We start from the raw sequence: 23,286 nt of genomic DNA, 5'->3' as shown, positions 1-23,286 counted from the left end.
GTATAAACCCAAAAATCAATCCCTAAACTGAGCTGCCTTTGGGCAAAGCCCAACGATCATGACCTGATTACACTGCACAGAGGACACTCTAAACCAGGGATGCAGATACACTTCTCCAGGCAGGAGAAAACCAAACACCAAACTGATCAAGGCAAAAACCATGGACTGAAAAACAGACATGGGACTTTATTTTAAGGAGCTCTGATAATGAAATTGTAGGGGTTTTACTATTGTAGTGATGAGCACGTTTGAGTAAAACCTGCTTCATTTCAACAGCCAAAGGAAGGCAACATTGAAAAGAAATAATAACTGGAAAAGACCCAAGTTAGAAATTATGAAAACCCTCATTTTTTTTAATATTTAATTTCCATTAAGTCTCAGATTTTTATATACATTCCAGCAGCTGTCAGGGTCCTTTATGGAATATCAATACCAAAAAGACCAAGGGGAAGAGGCAGATAACTACAGGCCAAGTTAGTGTGGATCATTCCACCCTGACTTTCCTAAAAGCATTCAATTAAACACCCCAGATAAGATTCCAGCTAATGAGGTGAAACCCATTTGGATAATTTAATAAGGCCTAAAGGATGGATACATAATTAATAGCAAACACTTCAAACAAGGGGCTGGCAAACCAACCTAATTTCATTCCTCGAGACCACAACTTTAATTGGGGAAACTGCATGGACAGAACAGCCTTAGGTTTGTGTAAAAGGCAGAGGAATATTATGTTACATTAATATACAGAGATGTTTTGTCTGCTGGTGTCAGTGGGGAGCCAAATGCTGAACACTTCTATCTGTATGAACATGAGGTGCTGAAAACCCAGGGAGACCCCCTGGGACAAGGGTCTGTGTGACAGACTTTGATCTGTGCCTGATCTGAAGGGCTGAGCGTGGTCTTGTACAAACATTAAAGTCATTTCCACATGGAGGGGGGCAAAAACTAATGAAGAAATAAAATTAAAAATCAAAACATCAAGTCCCACATAACCCTCGGCTCTCCTTTAGCAGAGAAAATGACTGACCTGAAAATACCTGAAAAAGTGAGACTCTATAGTATCAAACCTGGCCTTTACAGATACATTTCATGTGAGACAATGACTGAAACTTGATGGCAGCTGTGACCCCAGAGCTGTGACCCCAAGAGCTCCAGGTGTTCCCACCCACATCTCACCCAAACCAAACCAAACCAAACCCAACCAAACCAAACCACACCCAACCAAACCAAACCAAACCAAACCAAACCACACCAAACCCAACCAAACCACACCAAACCCAACCAAACCACACCAAACCCAACCAAACCAAACCCAACCCAACCCAACCCAACCCAACCCAACCAAACCAAACCACACCCAACCAAACCCAACCCAACCCAACCACACCAAACCCAACCCAACCCAACCCAACCAAACCAAACCACACCAAACCACACCAAACCAAACCCAACCCAACCCAACCAAACCAAACCCAACCCAACCCAACTCAACTCAAACCCAACCCAACCCAACCCAACCCAACCCAACCAAACCTTGAGCATTGGGCTCACTGTGGTTCCCCTGAGGCCCCAGGTCACCTTCCACCCTCTGTCCCACCCCTGCTTCCACCTCACCCAGAACAGGACCCCCTGCTCTTCCCATTCCTGCCTTCCCTGCGCATTTCCAGATCCAGATTTCTCAGCCTCCTCATGGAGTGCCTCCAGCTGACCTCATCCTCCCTCACCCCAGGGCCCTGCCTGTGCCCTGGCAGGGTCCCACCACGTTCCTGGTGCTACAGCCCCTTGCCCTGCACCTCCTGCCTCTTGGAACAGCTCCCTGCAGCTCTGCATCGCTGCCTCCATCTCCTTTCAGCAGCAAACACTGCTTTGTTTGTGGGGCAGCAGGAATGAGCCCAACTCATTAGAACAGATCCTGCATTCCCGGGCTCCTGTTTGCCTCCAAGACCACACAAAATGAGTTTTACTCATAAAATGAGTTTATCAGACAGGATATGTGGCTCTTGGAACGTGCAACACCTTCTCTACACTTGATTAATTAGATTTTCCCCCAGAGCATAAAGTCTGGGATGTCCATCAGGCCAAATCCATCCCAGCACAGCTAAAACATGACAATTCTTTTGGGAAAGCTGGGATAGGAATCCATGATTTGGGATTCAAACCAGTTTGTGTCATTTTACACTTTTATTGACAATTTTTGCCACTGAGGCCCAGTAATTTGAAAAGACTTGAGAAGACCTGACTATAATCTTATCTGATGTTAAATCCCTTGAGTTCCATTAAAAGGAGTAAGAACAGTGTTAGTTTGTCTGAAACACTGCTCAGGTTTCCTGTGGAACTCATGGGAAGTTCCCTCTTTAGCAGCAGTAGGAGTGGGACACAGTTTTTGGATGAAGCTGATGTGATTTCAGCTCCAAATTCTTCCTGCTCTACTAAAAACCCTCCACTTCTGCTCAACCCTTTTGGATTTCCCACACCAGTTCAGGTGTTTCAAGTCCTCTTCTGAAGATTTGCTTTTTTGAACTTTTATTTAGTGCTTATTGTGTTCCTATGGCAAAACACAGAGGGAGTAGAATGCCCATGCTTAAATCAAGTGTGTCCAGTAATTGCATTAACCCTGGATCACACACAGCTGATGGAGGCTGGCCCTGAAGGGAATTTGGAAGAGGAAGCCCTGGAGAGAAGAACACTTGAGCCACTGTCAGAATCCAGGCAATGATGGAGTGGCTTTTGAACACTTCCAGAGGTGGGGACTCCACAGCTGTGCCAGGGCTGGAGAGCCTCTTCCAGGAGGAACATTCCCAATATCCACCTGAGCCTCCAGCAGCTGTGCCAGGGCTGGAGAGCCTTTTCCAGGAGGAACATTCCCAATATCCACCTGAGCCTCCAGCAGCTGGGCCAGGGCTGGAGAGCCTTTTCCAGGAGGAACATTCCCAATATCCACCCGAGCCTCCAGCAGCTGTGCCAGGGCTGAGAGCCTCTTCCAGGAGGAACATTCCCAAAATCCCCCTGAGCCTCCAGCAGCTGGGCCAGGGCTGGAGAGCCTTTTCCAGGAGGAACATTCCCAATATCCCCCTGAGCCTCCAGCAGCTGGGCCAGGGCTGGAGAGCCTTTTCCAGGAGGAACATTCCCAAAATCCACCCGAGCCTGCCCTGCCCAGCCTGAGGCCATTCCCTCTCCTGTCCCTGTTCCCCTGGCTGTCCCCTGTGTCAGGAGCTGTGCAGAGCCCTGGTGCTGCCCAGGCAGGAGGCTGCAGGTGCTGGAGGATGGGTATCCCCAGGGAAGGGGGAGCACTCACACGTTGGCCTCTTGGGAGGAGTGGGTGCCATGGTTTTGGCAGCGGCCGCTGCCGTCACCGGTGACGGCGCCGTGGTCCGGGGAGCGGCAGAGGAGCTCCTGGAAGGAGTTTTGGGGGTGGTGGAGGATGGAGGCTTGGAGAGGGAGGTTCTCTTCTCCGCGGGCTTCGCATCCGCGACCTGCAAGGGAGCGGGCGGCATCAGAGCGGCCCCGGCAGAGCCCGAGCCAGGAGGGGCTGGAAGGAACAGGAATCCCTGAAATGCCTCAGCACCTAATGAAGCCTGGCACTGCTGAAAGGTTATAATGCAATTAAAATATAATTGAGACGTGCAGAAGCGAGTGGTGGTGTGGAGGGCAGGACATGGAGCACGGACACTGCGAGGAGCAGCTCCCAGCCAGGGCTGGCTCAGCTCTGATGTGGGGGGGCCTCTCCTGCTGGGAAGGAGGTTTTGATTTCTGGATCAAATGGAACCAGCACAACACCAGCAGTGCTCCTGGGAGAGATTCCCATCCTCCAGGAACAGCAATGGTCCCTAAACTGGAATTTGTTTTAACAGTGGAGACACGAGAACTGGGTGTCCACAGCTCATCCCTCACTTGGAAAACTCTTTCCTGCTGTCCCTGGTCAGGCACTTGTTTGTCAACTGCCTGATTTCTGAGGTATGAAAATACTGAATTAATGCATGGGAATAAATATTATTTTATCAAAAAAATACAAAAACTTGAACCAAACCAAAGTCACCAGCTCAGAGAAAAGTGCAGTTTTATACCTGGGCTATCATTTGCCTTCTGTTATTTTTAGTTAGTTCTGAAAGACACTCAAATGCAGTAATTTGAACTTAATACAGCAGGAGTGGTGGTGTTCAGCCATCAATGAAAGGTTCTGAAATAGATTTGATGTTCCCTTTTAAACCTGAATTCTCCTACTCTCTCAGATCACAAGTTAACATAGGGATCATTCAAGGGACATCTCCCATTCCTAACACACAGGGATTCCCTGCTTATCTGGAAGATGCAACACTGTCCATGAATCCTCTCTTTTGGGGAGTTACAAATATCCAGAGTTTTCTAAGTGTTATCAATCCTCTCTGTGCAGTTCTGCAGTGACCACACATCATAAAATGACCATTGGTGGGAAATAAGGAGTGTTCACATGGCTTTGTTTTTCTTCAATATTCCTATCAGAGGTCTCCAGTCAGGTTTCCCATGTTCTTGTGTGGACTTAGGAGTTGTACACAGAAAGAATTCCTGGCTGGGAGGGTGGGGAGGGGCTGGGATGGAATTCCCAGAGCAGCTGTGGCTGCCCTTGGGTCCCTGGAATGTCCAAGACCAGGCTGGATGGCGCTTGGATCACTATGGGATAGTGGAAGGTGTCCCTGCCATGGCAGGGGTGGGATGGGATGGGATGGGATGGGATGGGATGGGATGGGATGGGATGGGATGGGATAGGATGGGATGGGCTTTAAGGTCCCTCCCAGCCCAACCCAGCCTGGGTCCCTGACTCATGGCAGCACATCAGGACAATCTCAGCACTACACTCAGGTTTAGTTCTCCTCTGTGTGACACAGTTCAGTGCCAGGGACACGATGCCATCCCTGGGAAGCTGCTCCAAGCCTCTGCAGCTCCCAGCACGCTGAATGCCCCTCCTGATCTCACCTAGCTCAGCAATTCTGCCCTGCCCATGGCTGAGGGCTGGGAGTCTGCCCCCAGAGGCAGGCAGTTCTTACCTTTGGTTTAGTCTCTTTTGGAGTGAGGGTGGAGGGACGGGTGCTGCTGGTGCCGGGGCGTTTGGAGGCGGTGCCTGGAGCAGGAGCTGCACTTGGGCTCGTGGGCTTTTTGTTTGTGCCCGGGGTGGCCGAGCTGGGCCGCTTGGGGCTGGTGCTGCCCGAGGCCTTGGCCTTGGCCGCCGCCGCCTTGGCAGTGGAGGAGGATGCAGCAGGCTTTAGGGTTGGGCCAAAAAGCAAAATCCAGGATAAAACCAAAGAAATACAACAAAAAATAGCGCATTGTAAACCAAAACATTGAGCTGCAACAACAGAAAAGTGATATTTTAAAGGAAACAAATAATAATAATAATAATAATAATAATAATAATAATAATAATAATAATAATAATAATAATATTTCTGTTTTCTGAGCGCAACAAAGACCGAAATGCAGCAGCCTCTGGGGCTGGGGGCGTTGTGCCATTCAATTCCAAACCAACAGATTTATTTCAGCAGCATGGAAAGCAACAGAAGGAATGGCTGCTAAAGCTGGATTAGTAATTGGGTGCTCCTGGCATCCAGGGCTACGTGCAATCCACGGGCCGTGGCTTTCCAATTATGGGCACGCAGGGATAACAGCTCCAAATCCCCTGGGATCAGCTCCCCTGGTCACACGGGCAGGGCCTCCAGGGGACAGAGCCCCTGCCCCCCCAGCCCTGCTGGGGACACTGGGGGGACTTTGCTGCGTGCTGGGAGCTCCTCAGAGCACAGCTCCAAAGCCAGAGCAGGGCTCTGCGTGCACAGAAACAGGCTGAGAACAACTCACAGAGTATGGCTGAGCACAGGGGTTACTACATGTTTACTATGTGTTTACTACTGCTACAGTCACTGCAGCAGGCAGGGAATTCACTGAAATGGAGTCTGCACACTTTGATCAAAGTTTGCCACGGGCAGCTCCCAGCTGGACGGGTTTGCTGCAGGGACAGGGCTCCCAGGGGCAGCTCAGAAAACAGAAGTGGGGCTGGCACAGCTGAGGAAGCAGAAAAGCTGGGAAATGAAAGCCCTGGAAGCAGAGATGGGAGCAGGGAACAGCTCCTACCTTGGTCTTCTTCTCGGGGCTGGGGGGCAGCTCCTTGTTGGGAGGAGCTGTGATGTCGTTCCCACTCACGGCCTCGGCTGCTTTGGGCTCCTCTGCCTTGCCTGGGGGAAGGAAGGCACATTTGTAAGTGGAAGCTTTTTATTCTTTTTAAGATATGTTTTTTTTAGTTTGCTGTTACTCAACACAGCAGCAGCAGGAGACAGAACTGACACAGCACAGGTTGGTGTTAGTGGAAAAGTTCCTGAACCCCAGAATACCTGCAGGAGGAAGAAAGATTTTCCCTGCAACAGGAATGGTTCATCCAGGTGCTGTTAGATTCCAATTTCTCACATTATCCCAGTGGGAAAAGCCAACCAGCAGATGAAGGAAACCTGTGGTTTACTTTATATAGCAAATCTTCTCATCTTTTAAGTTGTTACAAGAAATTTTTGGAACGTTCAAGGTGAAGTCCTGACCTCTTCCAGGTTTTACACTTACCCTGCAGTGGGGCTCTGTTCCCAGCTATCCCCATTGTTACAGCTGTTCCTGCTCAACCTTTCCTCTGCCCACATCCACAGCTCAGTGAGCAGGGAGGGTTCCCAGCAGCCAAAGGGAGCAACAGGAAAGGTCACACAGGTCACAGGTGCCAGCCCTGATCCAGCAGCACAAGGAGCTGGAGCCAGGCTGGGAGAGCTGGGAATGCTCCCCTGGAGAGGAGAAGGCTCCAGGGAGAGCTCAGAGCCCCTGGCAGGGCCTGGAGGGGCTCCAGGAGAGCTTGAGAGGGACTGGGGACAAGGGATGGAGGGACAGGACACAGGGAATGGCTTCAGCTGAAGGAGGGGAGATTTCAATTGTTTATTAAGAGGAAATTCTTCCCTGGCAGAGTGGGAGGTCCTGGCACAGGGTGCCCAGAGCAGCTGTGGCTGCCCTGCATCCCTGGCAGTGCCCAAGGCCCCAGGGCCAGGGTGGACACTGGGGTTTGGAGCAGCCTGGGACAGTGGGAGGTGTCCCTGCCATGGCAGGGCTGGCACTGGATGGTCCTCAACGCCTCTTTCCATCCAAACCACCCCAGGATTCCCACAAGAGCAGGACCATGGAAATCCCAAAATCCCATTCTTGCAGACACTGACCCCTCACTGGAGCTGTGTTACAGCACAGAGCTCAGAGCCAGCTCCAAGAAGGGCCATTTTTCCCTGTGATTGTTCCTTTTGGCATTGTCACCGGGGCTGTGACACTGGCTGGGGACAGGGAACACACCCAGGCTGTTCCCCGAGGGGCAGGAGAGCAGCACCCCCTCCTTGTGTCCTCTGGAAAGCCAGAACCCAAAGCAGCACCAGCACTGCCCTCCAACCCAACAAATCCTTCATTTAGGAGCAGTTTCCCCAGGTTTTCTCCCCAAATTCCCTGAAATCCTACAGCAGCAAGGAGCAGCTTCCCTACAAATCCCTTCCAAGCCCTCCTTCCCCAGGGTGCAGCTGCACAACCACGCTGCCCTGGGCTGGATCCTGCCAGCATCCTCTGCCAAGAGCCCAGCACAAATTCCTGCAGCATCTCTCCTGTCATCTGGGGATTCAAATCCAGCCTTATCCGTGTTGGACGCTGCTTTTTATAACCCTGAACAGATTGTGACAAGGCCAGGCTAAGGATTCCAGCAGTAAACAGCCTGTTCTCCACATCTTTTGGAAATTGCAGTTTCTGTTCCCTGCCTTCCTGCTTGTCAGACTTGACAGGAGTGTCTCAGAGGATGGCTCAGTCCTGGTACAAGCCAGGAAAATCAAATCACCCCGTGCCTCCCTCCTACCAGAGCATGGCTTGTTGTTTTTATGTTCTGACTCCAGGGTAAGCTCAGGAAAAGCCTTTTCCCCCCTGAATTGGTTTAACCCCTTCCTACCCATCTGGCCTTCCAGTTCTGCAACACTGGGCTGAGCATGCTGGGCACATAAAAGAGGCTTTTGAAGGAAAACCAGCAGAATGTAGAGGTTGAACACCTGCTTTAATACAAAATCCTTAGGAATTGTGTCTGTCCACCTGGAAAACCTGTTTTTATTGCAGCTGATCTGTATTGGCTGCTCTCTACCTGATTCCTCCCCTGCATTTCAATAATCCTTTCTGTTCTCCTGCTTTCACCTGTCAGTTCCATGCACAGCAATGCCAGCAGCAGCACTTGTCAGCAGTTCCCTCTCCTGAAAAACAACTCCTGCCCATTCCCTTCTCTCTGCTCCCAGAACTGCTTCGTTTGGAATCCTACCAGTCTCAAATATCCCCCACATCAAGGTGACTTCCAGCTGGTAAAAGCTGCTGTCATTAATTATTTCAGCTAATTCAGCACCAACATTAAACCTCTGGCTGATGAGGGGTTGCAGCACCCATGACAAGAATTCCCAGGATCAGGGAATGCTCCTCAAATCCTGCAATACCCAGAGGGTCAGGATCTGAACTCCAGCAGCTCCCACATTTCTGAACCAGTGACAACATGAATTTCATGCTATTTCATGTTGTTTAATAGAAGGTGAATAAAAAACAGGACAGGACAAGGGAAATGGCTTTCCACTGCCAGAGGGCAGAGATGGATGGGATATTGGGAAGGAATTGTTCCCTGGGAGGCTGGGGAGGCCCTAGAATAGAATTCCCAGAGCAGCTGTGGCTGCCCCTGCATCCCTGGCAGTGCCCAAGGCCAGGTTGGACACTGGGGCTTGGAGCAGCCTGGGACAGTGGGAGGTGTCCCTGCCATAGCAGGGGTGGCACTGGGTGGCTTTGAGGACCCTCCAACCTAAACCATTCTATTATTATTATTATTATTATTATTATTATTATTATTATTATTATTACTACAGGGGAACTGGGTAGAGACCTTCTCTACTTGAGGGGCCACAACTGAGGCTCCATCTCTCAGAGACTCTGACATTCCAGGACACACAACCCTGCCCCATCCCCCAGGGATTACAGAAGGAGAGGTTTGGGGTTTAATATTCATTTGTCCTGTGCTCATCAGGACATTTGCTCTCATTCATGGTTTAATTACGAGGCTGTTCTCAGAGCAGAGAACTGGCACCATTTCCTAGTTACAGGGAATATTAGGAAAAGCTGCCAAACCTTAATCAAATTTGTTCATTAGGCTGCAAGAGAATTATTTAGGAGACTTTTCAGTTTGCCTGCTCCCCCAGGCAGAGGCAGAAGGCCCTGGAAGATGTTTAAAGGCATTTGGTTGGAGCTGCTGTGGCCTGAGCTGAGTCAGCAGCAGCAGGGAAGCACTCCCGAGGGAAAGGGGCTTCAAGGAGACAGGGAGGGCCATTCCCATCTGCCATCCTCCATGGATCCCTCCCAGCACAGCCCTGCCTTCAGCAGTGCCTCCCCACACTGGGGGCAGTGTGCTGCCAGTGCCTCCATCCTCGGGCCCTGTCCCCACCACTCCTGTTCCTAATGGTGAACATCACAATTCTCGGCCTGTCCCAACAGTTGCCAAGAGCAGCACTGCAATAAATGATTCCTGTCAAGAAATCATTCCTAGCATTTTTCCTATCACAATTCCTATTAAGAAATGATTCCTAGCATTTTTCCTATCATGATTCCTATCAAGAAATGATTCCTAGCATTTTTCTTATCACGATTCCTATCAAGAAATCATTCCTATCATTTTTCCTATCATGATTCCTATCAATAAATCATTCCTAGTATTTTTCCTATCATGATTCCTATCAAGAAATCATTCCTATCATTTTTCCTATCATGATTCCTATCAATAAATCATTCCTGGTATTTTTCCTATCAAGATTCCTATCAATAAATCATTCCTAGTATTTTTCCTATCATGATTCCTATCAATAAATTATTCCTAGCATTTTTCCTATCACGATTCCTATCAATAAATCATTCCTATCATGATGAAGCCCTGGCCCAGGGTGCCCAGAGCAGCTGTGGCTGCCCCTGCCATGGTAGGGGTGGCACTGGGTGAGCTTTAAGGTCCCTCCCAACCCAAACCACCCTGGATCCCTGTGGCCTCAGCAGTGCAGCTGCAGGGACACCCTCAGGTGACATGGGGACACTGAGCAGTCCAGACACAGGCTGGAGGAGCCCAAAGAGACTCCAGGTCTCCATCCATGGGAGGGACACACGTGGATGGGCCTGGAACAGCCCCTCTGCTTGCACAAGGCTTTGGGCTGGGGTTAAACCAGTCCAGTCCAGCCTAAGTGACTCTTGTCCCAGCTGCAGGGGGTTGCCCAACTCCCCCAAGGGTTTCCTGAAGCCAAATCCTGGTTGTGGGTAACTATAAATAGAATTCCTAACCAGAAGGAGGAAACAACCCATCCCACCCACCCCTGGAAAAAACATCTCCCTGCATTTCAGTCTGGAAGCACCTGCAGGTCCAACAGCTTCTGAGCACAGGCAGCCATGGAGAAGCAGGACAAGGCAGCCTGGAGGGGATGAGGGGAGCTCAGTTACCCCAGTGCCCCACTCAGCTACACCTGGCTGCTCTGGGGTGTTCAATCTTACTCTGAGCATCTCCAGCAATGGAGATTCCGCAGCTGGGAGCTTCTGCTCCTGGATCTGATCACCCTCCTGGTAAAAAAAAATAAAAAAAGCTAAAATCTCAGTTCCCAAATTCCTGGCAGAAACTGTTTTACAGCTTTGCTGAAATCTCTCAGCAGTCACCCAGCATGGTTTGCTCTCAGCTGCTGCTGTTATTTTCGTTTGCTGACCCATATTCCTATCCTGGAAAACCAGAACTGTCTCTTGCTCACAACTCCCCTGCCACTGATGCCTTTTCAGACACAACCACAACCTCCTCCCTCCCCACATTCCCTCTTCCAGGCTCAGGAGTCTCATTTGGCCACTGCCTGTGCCAGCTCCCCCAGGATTGATTGATTGATTGATTGATTATTTATTTATTTATTTATTTATCACAGCTCTCATTCCAGAGAGCCCCTGGAGGACCAGATGTGCACTGAGACATTGGACTCAAAGGGAAGCACAAGGAATCAGGGAATCCCAGGATGGTTTGGGATGGAGAGACCCTAAAAATCATCAACCCCCTGCCATGGCAGGGACACCTCCCACTGCCCCAGGTGCTCCCAGCCCTGACCAGCCTGGCCTTGGGCACTGCCAGGGATCCAGGGGCAGCCACAGCTGCTCTGGGCACCTCCCCACTCTCACAACCAGGATTTTTTTCCATTTATCTTCACCTGACCTTTCCCTCTTTCAAACATTAGGAGTTAAGAATTGACAGAGTTTTCCCTTTTGTTTTCTCTTTCTGGATTCCTCCAAGTCCCCGTGCTGGAGGAAAGCCACACAGAATTATCCTTATGGCACCTCCATCCTACAAATCCAGTGTGCAGTCCCAGCTGGTGTGAGGTGATGCTGAGCTGAGCCAGGAGGGAGCAAACACAAACCCTCAGTTTTGAGTAACAGCTCTCACAAAAGCTGCAACTCTGTGTGAAAAACCCAAACAGGCACAAAGCCTGAAAAGCTTTGCTGTTTGTATTCTCTGAAGAAGTAAAATGAGGCAACAGCACTTACAGAAATGCACCCAGGAGGATCTTTTTGAAGTTAAACTGTGTTACTGCACTGTTTCATAAATCACAGAGCTCAGGAGCAACGCCTGTGGGCAGCTCAGCACCAACCAGCAGCTTAGGAAAGAGCAAGAATTCCCAAAAATCCATCCTCATGCCAAAAGGAAGACCCTGGTAGGAGCTGTCTTGGGCTCCTGTCACCAGGCCAGAGGTTCCTGTAGGCAAAGGCTGGATCTGGAGCCCCATCCTGCCTTTTGGGACTGCTGCTCCTCGTGTCCCATCCAGAGGCTGCTGGGCCCTGCCCAGGCTCCCCAGGGAATGGGAGCATTCCCACCCCTGCCAGAGCCCCAGGAACACTTGGACAGCACTCCCAGGGATGCCCAGGGTGGGATTTTGGGGTGTCTGTGCAAGGCCAGGGGTTGGATCAATGATCCCTGTGGGTCCCTCCTGCCTCAGGACATTCCCCATTTTGCTATGCTTCCTTTCTCCCTCTAATAAAGGAGATTTCCATGGATGCTTGAGGCTGTATCCCCCAGATGCTGTCCCTCCCAGCTGTCCCTCTGGCTCTGTGTGGCAGTCCCTGTGTCACCTGCCCTGCCTGCAGCTGCAGCCCAACGTGAACCAGGCCAGGCATCATCCCCAGATCCCCAGCCAGGGATATTTAGCAGGCTAAGCTCAACTAAAACATCATTCAATGAAACAGCTCCATAATTCTCATCGGGATTAGAGTCATCAGCTGAAAATCCATTAAGAGAAATAGATTAAGCAATAAGGCAATGACCATCCTTGTCTTTACTCTCCCTCTTGAATGTAAACAAGCCCTGGAACAAAACCTGCTCATGGGGAACCACAGAGAGGCACCAGCTCCTTCCTCATCCACCAGCTCCTTCCTCATCCCTCAGCTCCCCAAAGGAGCAGCTGCATCCCAAAACCATCCTCATCCCTCAGCACCCCAAAGGAGCAGCTGCATCCCAAAAACCACCCTCAAATAAAGCTTTTTTGTCTAAGGCTCTTACAGAAAAGTACCTACAAGTACAACAAATCTTGGTTTGAACAGAAATACGACCCTGAGCTGCTCCCTCCTCCCCAGAAAAGGCAGAATCCACATCTCCTGCTTGACCCAAATGCAGAGGGCTCAGCATTTTATTTGGCAACAAATGCAACTCAGTCAAGGTGTACATTTTCCTTGGTTATCACAAACTGAGAATAATCAGATGTCCTCTTTGCCTGCATTTGCCAAACCTAAGGCTCCAGGATTGTTAAGCCTCTATTTGTACCCCAGCAAGGGCAATCCTAAATCAGAACAACCTGAAGTGCCTCCCCCATTTATCCAACAGGGCATGACTGGAGTGATGAGGCTGCTCTGAGTAACAGCTCCCATCCCACCAGCAAAACCAGCCCTGAGCTGCAGCTGCCTTGGGCAGGGCATCCAGGGAGGAACAGACACGAAACAGAGCCCAAATTCCATTTCAGGCTGGCCCTAAAGCTGCTCTGAACGTTGGTGAAACCCCAGAGAATCTCCAGGTGCCACCTGAGCTTGGGCAGTGCCTGGGCCAGGGGACAAGGGGATTCACAGGGTAATTTCATGGAATTCAGAGATTCCCAGAATGGTTTGGGTTGGGAGGGACCTTAAAGAGCACCCAGTGCCACCCCTGCCATGGCAGGGACACCTCCCACTGTCCCAGGCTGCTCCAAGCCCCAATGTCCAGCCTGGCCTTGGGCACTGCCAGGGATCCAGGGGCAGCCACAGCTGCTCTGGCAATTCCATCCCAGCCAGGAATTCCCCATCCCCAATCTCCCATCCATGCCTGCCCTCTGGCAGTGGGAGCCATTCCCTGTGTCCTGTCCCTCCAGGCCTTTGCCCAAAGCCCCTCTTCAGCTTTTCAGTGTCTGAAGGCATAAAACTGTCCCACAGTGTTCAAAATGTCAAATAAAGACAGTCCTGCCTTGGCACACCCAAGCACAAAGGTGTCACTGATGATCCAATGAATCCCAGGGAGGTTCCCCAGTATCCCCCAATCCCAACCAGGCACAGAGCAGCTGCAGTCACTTCTGTCTTTTCTCCCCTATGACAAACCCCATTTCCTGTGCTAAGGAAAGCACAGGACCCCACCACTGCAGTGCTGGCTTTTTCCAGGCTTTCTTACTGGGCTGACATTCCCAATCCCAGCACTCACTTAAATCAGTGCAAACCTGAGGCCAGGGCCCTCACACCCTCACTGCTGCTGGGAGTCCTGGATTCTGTACTCATCTAAACCACAGTGTTCTGCTGGAATAAAAATCCTTCAGGAGGCTGGGAGTTAGGCTGGACTTCATGGAGTACCAAAAACCTGAGCTGGAACCCAGGATGGTTTCCTGATGCAGACACTGAGCTGCTGTTGGGTGTGACAGACCCAACCTGCAATTCCTGGTGTTCCAGAGCAGAAAACATTACAGGGAGAGGCCAAGGGAGTGAGAGAAGGCAGAAGGTGAAGGCAGTGCTGAAGGACACCACTGCTGGCAGTGACACTGCTGGGGGTGACACTGGGTACAAATAAATGCCAATAAATCCCACAACACTCAGGTGCCAAAGCTGTCCTCATGCTGGGAACAACAGGGCCCCTTGGCCAGGGAGATTTGATTCCTGAGGGAGCTGGGCAGGTGCTGGGGCTCAGCTCTGATCAGGACTAATCTGCAGCCAGGATCTCCTGGCTGAAAATACCTGCCCTGGGCACGCCAGGGCTTGGAGCAGGAGCACCTTGGGGGCAGCTTTTAAAATGAAATTAAACTAAAATTAAACTACATGTGCCATCACCAGGGGGGCTTTAAGGTCCCTTCCAATCAAACCATCCTGGGATTCTGTGATTACACCGACACCCACCTGTCTGCAAGGAAGAAAATTGAGTTTTATGTACGATTCTACTAATTCTTTCTATTAAAAGAACACAAGAGGAGCAGATATTTAGCAAAAAAATCCCACAACCCTGGGTGGGCAGAACCAAGGAAGTCTGCTTTAAGTGGAGATACCATACAAATGATTGGGATCAGGCTGCACAATTCTTTAAAGTATTTTTAGGATGATAAAAGGTGCAAGTGACAGAATTTGCTACCCCAGGTGTGAGCACTGAGGTCGGGGTGAACAGACAGAGCGGGCAGAAGAAGAGAGGGGTTAACAAAAAGCAGGAAAAACCCTTTTCTGTCAGATCCAATGGATGCACTGAGCACTCTGCCCGGTGAGAGGATGGAGAGCTGCAAGGGGAGTGCTGAGATGAGGCTGATCAGGATCTCAGGAGAGGAACTGAGCGTGAATGAAATGCACAGGAGGGTTCAGCACCAGCTCCACCTTCCAGCCAGCACTGCCTGCTGGGGGAGTTATTTTTACTATAACCACCTCTCTGCTGATTAACAGGGGAGAGGGAAAAACCCTCAGCACACAAAGTTGGAAAGCTTTTCAGGAACATCTGAGGAATTTCTGTCTGGTTTCTCTTGCATCCTGAAAATCCTCTAAACTGCACATATAGAAAACATTTCGTTGCTTATACTGCTTTGTTTGCCCCCAGGAGAGGATAAACCCAGAGATTAAAGGAGTACAAACTACAAAGAGTAGAAAATAACTTCAAATTCTATGATACTGATGCCTGTGAGAGCTCTGCCAGCTCAGTTATCTCTGTATCAGCTCACCCAGACCTGTGATTGTAAGGACAACAAACAAGCTTTCATAATCAAGACTGCAAGAGCAAAATTTTAAACCAAATGCTAAAAAACCCTTGGCAATCTGAATAAACCATCTGCAAAGCACAACCCAGCCAGAACACTGGGAGCACTCCCATCTCAGTGACCTTTCCATCACTGATGCTCAGCCCCTCTGGGGAAAACATGTCAATCCACTTCAGATGAGGTTTTAAATGTTTTGTCTGATTTAAAGATCCCACAGAGCTGTGCTTTCAAACAGCTGCCCCTTGAGCTGGACAGGATTCAACTGCCAAGCCAAACTGGGGGTCCCAGTTGCCCAAAATGTGAACCTTGTTGCTGATTTGTCTTGGAATTAAACCTTGGTGTCAGGGCAGGTGTTGGCAAATCCCACCACCCTAAAAAAAGTGGGACATGGAAAGTGTCAGCAAACACCATCACCCCAAAAGAACTGGGATGTGAAAAGTACCAGCAAACTCCTAAAACTGTGACGTGAAAGGTGTCATCAAACCCCCAAAAAAACTGGCACAGGAAAGATGTCAGCAACCCCCCAAAAGTCTGCGACATGAAAGGTGATGGCAAGCCCCTTCACCCCGAGAACTCTGACATGAAAGGTGTGCACAAATACATCACTTTTGGGGTTTTTTCTGCTCCACATTTGCTGTCAACACCTCTTCACTCCTGCCATGTTTCAGTTCCCAAGACAACTGATGACCCTCTCATGTTTGGGTACAAAATCAAGCCCAGGTGACCATGGAACACGAGGGTCAGACCTGAGCCCAAGGGAACATCCCCAGCTGTCCTGTCCAGCCTTGGCTCAGGACCTCCCTGGGACCACCACAGGGCAGGCAGTGGCTCCCACCTGCCTGCCAGGAGCTGACAGCTCTGCTCAGGCTCCAAGGATTAAAATCTGTCCCTGGAGCCAACCGTGAGGAACCAGGGAACACCAAGAGGATGGAAAGGGAAGAATCTCCCCATCCTCAACACTCCATCCCTGGCAGTGTCCCAGGCCAGGCTGGATGGGGCTTGGAGCAGCCTGGGATAGGGGAAGGTGTCCCTGGGATGTGAAAAGTACCAGGGTGGCACTGGATGGGCTTTGAGGTCCCTCCAGCCCAGCCCATCCTGGGACCCTGTGGCTCAGTGAAAAGGTGAGACACATTGGCACATCACAGAGGGGAGTTTGTACTGCCCAAATGCTCCCCAAACATGAGACTGGCACCTGAAGCATCTAGACAGGTAACTGGAGAAAGCAGAACTCTCATTATGCCCAGCAGTGCTGAGTGACCAGTGGCTGCAGGGCCATGCCCAGAGCCCAGCGTGGGCAGCGGGAGCCGCCTGAGTGACCATGGGGTGTCACTCACACACCACAAACCCAGAGCAGAACAAACCCAGGGCTGTGTGAGCACAGCCCCTCGGGGCTGCCCTGCCCCGCTCAGAGAGCCCAGCTCACCCCAGGAGTTTTGGGGCTCCACCTGAGCAGCTCATTCCCCTGCACACCTGAGCTGTAGCCTCCCCTCCCTCGACAACGTGACACTTTCCATTTCACATCAGCCCTCCCAGCCGGCTACGAAAGGATGCAAAAGTTCTCTTGCAAATCTTTTGTCTTTATCCCCTGACACATTTTCTCTCCTCTCGTTAATGCGGGCGACAGACAAAGCACAAACACCGTGGTCGCATCCAAAATCTGGGAAAAAAGCAGGTTTATTGCTGGCTGGGGCTGGCAGGGGGGACACAGAGATGTTGTTCCAGGCGGGAGAACAAAGATTAACTACTCTTCTCACAGATTTTAAATCCGGGAAGAGTGACCTCATACACCACAGCACCATTGAAACAACAAACCCCACAGAACACAACAAGCTGCTATTGACCCTTGGAATGGGAACGGCTCCATTCAAACGGGGGGTTTGGGAAAGAGCTTCCAGAAAGTGACAGAGAAATTCCACTTTGAATTTCAGCACCGGGAAGAGCTTAACTCCATAAATCATTGCACCCATCTCTCTTGTGCTCCCCTCAAACAGAGTGCCAGAAGCTTACGGGAAAAGCACAACCCGCAGATTTTTTTGGCAGGGGCTGAAAGGGTTTAATTTTGCTGTCACCCTGCTCTCACAATACATCTCGTGATCTGGGGTACCTCTGCTCGGGGGAGGTGTGGCAGGAGGGGACCCGGGGGAGACCGGCGGGGGACCCCTGTGGATGCCACGGATCTGAAAATCCATCGCTCAAGTTTAGGATCCCGACAGCCCATTAACAGCTGCTGCTGCACCAGACGCTGAGCAACCAGCCAAGCAATTAATTTTCCCCTTTTCCCCTCCGTTTCTATCCGTACAGACCCATCCTTTGTTCTGCCTGCCGAGCACGGCAGTGCCGGGCTCCCAGGTGCGCTCTAAAGTCACTCGGCACTTCCCAGCTCCTGTCCGCTCCCTGCCCGGAGAGGTAAAAATTAGTAACATACCATCACGTGGTGAATCTCCTTGCTTGGGAGACGGAGAGCTCTGCACATTGCTGACCTCGATTTCTTTCCTCTCCAGAGGAGCCGTTTTGCCGGGCTCCGGCTCGGCGCCTTTGCCTTTGGGAGCATCGAGCCCCGGCGCTCCATCGCCGCCGTCCCTCTTGTCCCTCTTGCCCGCCGCCTCCTGCCGCTCTTTGTCCTGGCTGCCGAGCTCGGGGATCTGCTCCAGCTTGCTGTGGAAGGCGCTCGGGCTGCCCAGCTCTTTCTTGAGCGAGTTGCTGCCGTTCCACTCCTCTCGCTTCTTGGCGGCCGGCTCCTCCCGCGCCGGGGCCGGGGGCTGCGCGCCGGGGCCGGGGCTCGGCGGGGCCGCGGGGCCGCCCAGGGCCGCCTGCTCCTCCGCCACCGTCAGCGAGCGCTTCATCGGGGAGCTCGGCTTGGCGGCCGTGGGGCTGCGGCTCTGGGTCAGGCTGCTATTAGGAGAGAGCAGCCCAGTGGCGACGTCTTCTCTAAGCACCGGCTCAGGGTATTTATCGGCCAGGTTAAGGGTTAGGGGCACCGACAAGTGAGAGCACTCTGACATCGCACGCCTCATCGCCTTCCTCTGGTGGGCAGCCCTGGCCAGCAAACTGCCCTCAGAGCCCAGCTGCTCCTCCATCTCCTCCTCCAGCTCGGGGCTCTCGCTCAGGTCACTGCTTTTGGACTCGTCCTGGGCCAGCTCCACGGTGGTGGTCGGAGGGGCCGCTTTGGCTGCGGGAGCGGGGGAAGAGAGCCCGCTCTGCCCGTAGCTGTCGTTAAGCACCCCCAGGACACAATAGCCGGGGGCTCCATCTTTTTTCACGGCCGCTTCTTTAGACCCCGAGTCGTTCGGCAGGATGGGCTGGAAATTGGGGTTCCAGACGCTGATTTCCTGCTCCTTCATGAATTTGCCGGCATCGCTCTCCGGCACGGAGAGATGGGGCAGCTTCGGCTCCGGCTGGCACTTGGTCTCCATCCCAGCCTTACCCACGGCTTTCTCCTGGTCGGTGATGGCTTCATTTTTACCCAGCCCGGGAGCGGCTTTTTCGGCTCCCGCCTGTCCCACGCGGAAATCGGTCGCTTTAGGGTTCCCGAAGTTGCCTTCAGCAGAAGGAAAGGTTTCCGAAATCAGGGACCAGCTCTCAAGGTGACCTGCAGCCGCCTGGTATTTCTTGCCCGGCACCTCAAATTCTCTTTTGTCTTTCTGAGCTATTTTTAGCTCTTTGTCTAGTTTTCCCTCGAAGAAGCAGAGCTTGTCCTCATCCGTGAAACCGGCGTTCTTAACGAGCCCGTCCTTAATCGGTCCCCCCGAGTTCACGTTCAAGCCAATCTCGTTAAGCTTCCCCTCGGTCCTCTGCCACTCGAATTCGGTTTTGCCGAAGTCTTTCGGGGACTCCATGCGGTGGAAGGCGGCCGGGAAGCTCTCGGGGCTCTTGCCCTTGCCCAGCGGGCTGTACTCGGGCTGCTGGTTGGAGAGGGACATCGCGGCGGCTCCGCGGCTCCGCTGCAGCGCTCGGCGCGCCGGGCTCGCTGCCGTGACGACACGGCGTGCCCCCGGTATTCGTGACAAACCCCGTCCTCCCCACCCCCTGCGCCGTCGCCTTCACTTACTGCAGGCAGCCACTAGTTCAAAAGAAACCGGCAGGTTGCATCCTTTTGTGGAGAATCCTCAGGAATTCACTTGGGGAAGGGGAGCGCCCGGCCCTGGGCTGAGGCTGCCGGGGCTTTATGGGCTCAGGGGAAGGGTTTTGCTGTCAGCAGCCTTTGGGGGGTCCTGACACGTTTGGGGGGATTTCACCCTCTCCTTTTGCTCTGCCAAGCTGTGCTGTGATCGATGCTTTGATCGGTATCAGTTCCTGCTGATGAGCCATTCCAAGAACACGCAGGACCCAAGGTCAGCGATTCCCCCACAAAGCAAACCAAGGCACGGCCCCCCCAGCCCAGCCCCAGCAGCACAGTGCAGAATGAGCCCTTTCAGCACAAGGGCTTTGTTTTCTGTGAATTTTAATATATTCTTCTGGAGTCAACAGCGATCACAAGTCCTGCTGTAATGAGGATTTCACAATTCACAAACTGCATCGCTCCCGTAAGCAAGAGGACAAAGCTGAAAAGGATGGGATGGGATGTGTTTGGAAAGGTCCTGGAGTCTCAAATACAGCAAGATTCATTTTCATTATGTATTTTTGAACATGAACATATCTTACAATATTTTTAGCTGATTTAAAGATGCCATATATATGTGTTTTGAAACAGCCTGTTTGGGTCCACAGAATTTGCCAGACAAGTGCCCCAGCTGACAAAAATACAAACTTCACTGCTTGCTGACCTGGTTGCAGGTGGATTTCTTCTGTCACCCTTCATCCACACCAGCACTGCGCACTTTGTGTTGATCCATCCCAAGCCAGCCTCAACACCTCTGATGTGCCCTCCTCAGCCACCCCTGTTCCAGCAGCCCCACAGGGCTCCTCCAGCTGGGAGTCATGATTTGGGCACCACTCCCCTGGCTAAACTGGGCTGCAGAGGCTGCATTAGCACCAAACTGCAGATTCAGCTTTTATTCTTAAGTGTCTGGTGCAGCTTAATCCTTGACTGAGGCAGATTTTGCTCTCTGAGCCAGGGTCACGGCACATGAACCATCCCGGATGTCACCACACTCCACTCTGGAGAAAATGTCCTCAGAGCTCATGGAAAAGGCCTCCCCTGCTTGAGTTGAACTGAAAGAAATGTATTTTTATACCCAGAGCCTGCAAGTTCCACTACGCCCCCTGAATTGAACCTGCTGTGAGAAATGCTACAATCCACACATTTATCTGCTTGTATTTAAGCTTGGGATTTAAGGCACTGCTATATTTAAAAACAATGACTAAGGAACTGTAAGTTATATGAATCTTTCCTGACAGCCTCTAATTAACCAGAATAGTTCCACCCACAACCTTCACTTCTCAAAGAGCCTCAACAATTTTTCTCTGCTTTAAAATATTCCGAGGTGTCTTGCTGTGGGAAACGGGCTCTCAGCTCACGGCTCGTGCTCTCCCTCCTCCCTGATGTAGGACTAATGTTTGCAAGCACTTGCTCACTCTGAAAGTACTGACTGTGCTCCCCAATCTGGCAGGCCCTGAGTTCCTCTAATCCTCTGTAATTACTGTTATTCCTCCATTGCTCACTCAATCCAAACCAAGATTTTTTTACAGGAAATCTCAATCCACCAGAGATCCCTTAAAGCACTTCCCCAGGAGTGAGGGCAGCCCTGTAAAGCTCTCTGAAACCACCTAGGAACTTTTAATTTCTTTTTTTTTTTTTCACTTAAAAAGCAAATACCTACCCTTTCTAACAGAGGAGAGAACCCCCTTTGATTTTGGGGCTGGTACTTCAGAGCCTGGGATCATGGCAGGGATTTGCATCACAGGGAAGAAAAGCCTGACTCCATGTCAGTGCACAGCCAGTAACAGCCTCTGCTGCTGCCTTATTAAATAATATTTTCTAATGCAGGAAATGAACCACAGTCAATACCTGGGATGCTCAGAAGCAGGAGAATGCTTAGCTATGAAAAATCTCCAAAGTCAGCCAGTATTTAATCTCTCAGGACATTAATGGAGGTAATGCAGAGTTCATCCACTGAGAGCTTCCCAACAGCCTCCTCCTGCCCAGAGCATGCTGCTCCCAGAGCCCTGCCCAGCTCCACTGCCCTGGCCTCTATCTTCTACCCAGTCTGTTTATTTTAATTTCTATTTATGAATATTCTGCCTCTGAAGCTGTGCCATGGTGCTGGGGCAAGGCCAGGAATGGCCACTCACTCTGACCAGCAGCTCTCCCACCAGAGCTTTGCTCCCTGTTTTTTTCCTTTAGATTCCCATAAACCTTAAGTTCTCTGAAGAATTAAAAGGCAAAGTGGTCAGTGAAGATGAGCCAGAAAGGGTGGAAGGATGTTCAGATACAGAGTTGGGCAGATTTTGACAGGTGACTCAAGTAAGGGAGGGTCTCACTGGAGCAGAGCTGGGTTGGAAAGGAGAGTCAGATACCCTCACAGGAGCTCCACCACTGCTTTTACCCTCAGCTCAACATGGAGGAACATTTCCTACTCTTCAAGTACCAAATCTGGGGTTTCCCTCTCCTCTGGGCTCTCCAGCACCCTTCATTGCAGGCAGGAGCAGTGACACCATTACAGGATCCTGTAAATCAGGCCTTGGTCCAGCTCTGCACGTGGAGCTTCCCTCACTGCCTGAGGGTCCCACTCCCTCCCAGAGGTGAGAGAGCCTGCTCTTGAGGATGAAGGCTCTATTTTGCCTGTTCACAAGGAGGAAGGCTCTATTTTGCCTGTCCACATCCTTTTAACCTCATTAAACCCTGCTCTTGCTTGCCAGAGCTGACAGGATCAGCCTGGGATGCTGAGCACGCCCAGCCCAGTCTCAGTCCCAGCACCAACCACCTCTGCAGGCACTGAGATCTCCTGGGATGCTTTCAGTGATCCCTTTGCAAGGGCAGCCACCCCAAGGGCTGCCTGAGCCCTCCCTGGGCTGCTCCAGGTGGAGCTGGGCTGTGCCAGTCCCCGGAGCAGGCGGAGATCACTACATCCCACGTCAGCTCTGCTACCCAATCTGCAGCCTCCCAGCCTCAGCAGATGAATCAGCCTAGTGCTTCTATTTTTGCTTCACTCCTGAAGCTATTACTTATCCCTGCTAATGCTCTGGGTTTTTTGGTTTTTTTTTTTTGCTTTAATCTAACACAATCGTTTCTGTGCAGCCTCTTGCACTGGTTTCTAAGGCAACATCACTTTCCAGGATGATGAGCTCCTCGGTGCCAGCATGGTTGGTGTGGTCTCTAATTAAGAGTTATTAGCAAGAACAGCAATCAGAGCAGGCAGAGCCACGAGGACATGCTCTGTGTGCCCAGGAACATGGGATTTACACACCCTGCCCCCTGTGCTCATACACACACTCACACACATGGGCTGTGGAACCAGCCCTGCTCAACTCACGCTTCACTTCTTCCCACAGGCTGCAGGATAAAACTGGAATATTTAGGATTCTGACCACCAGAACCTTGTTAACTATAAGGTTAACATTGCAAAGGTGTGGAGTTGTACAAACCTTAAACACAGCCTCATGTTTTATAGGATGGGTCATTTACAGATCAAATCCTGCTTTAGAGTTTACATCAAAAACCAGAGATCAGCCAAAACCAGCAATCAAACACACTCAGAGTGTTTCCAACTCAGTATTTGCTTATTGTGGGGGGTATTTCATAGTAGAAACCAAGCAGAGGCAACACAAAGTTGACCAAATGATGCACAAGCCACAGACTGGCAACATCAGCCAGGAAAAGAGGTTTGGAATTCAGATTTCCCAGAAAGTTACACAGCACCACTAAGGAAATGTGATCAGCAGCCTCAGCCTGGCAGACTCTGCAGCCAGAAGTGGATTTGTTTCACTCCCAGCTTTTCTTGAAAATCTGAGAGTCGAGGATGAGCAGGAATATAAAATAAAAGAAGATGAACCTCAGGAAGGCTGGCCCAGGACCAGCTCCAGGGGAGAGCTGGGCACGGCTGCATCAGCAGGAGAGGAACCAGAA

The 23,286-nt window shown here is 51.2% G+C and overlaps 1 protein-coding gene across 7 annotated transcripts in view; it reads right to left on the bottom strand.

Moving 5' to 3' along the window:
* The window catches only part of MAP4 (microtubule associated protein 4), a 152,554-nt gene that overhangs the window by 20,866 nt on the left and 108,402 nt on the right, over positions 1-23,286 (bottom strand). For 5 of the 7 annotated variants that reach the window (XM_071456400.1, XM_071456402.1, XM_071456405.1 and 2 more), the window contains 3 exons: positions 6,100-6,200; positions 5,022-5,234; positions 3,296-3,473 (listed from right to left, as the gene is read on the bottom strand). In XM_071456400.1, the coding sequence (XP_071312501.1) occupies positions 3,296-3,473; positions 5,022-5,234; positions 6,100-6,200 (492 nt within the window). Of the gene's footprint in view, positions 1-3,295; positions 3,474-5,021; positions 5,235-6,099; positions 6,201-17,706; positions 19,648-23,286 lie in introns of those variants that run through there. The other 2 variants (XM_071456407.1, XM_071456406.1) reach the window with 2 other exon arrangements.

The sequence above is a fragment of the Agelaius tricolor genome, unplaced genomic scaffold (genome assembly GCF_023055355.1).
Source record: "Agelaius tricolor isolate 1412-34295 unplaced genomic scaffold, bAgeTri1.0.p SCAF_58, whole genome shotgun sequence".
Lineage (NCBI taxonomy): Eukaryota > Metazoa > Chordata > Aves > Passeriformes > Icteridae > Agelaius > Agelaius tricolor.
The sequence above is the reverse complement of the archived record's forward strand: the minus strand, read 5'-3'. Positions and strand labels throughout refer to the sequence as shown.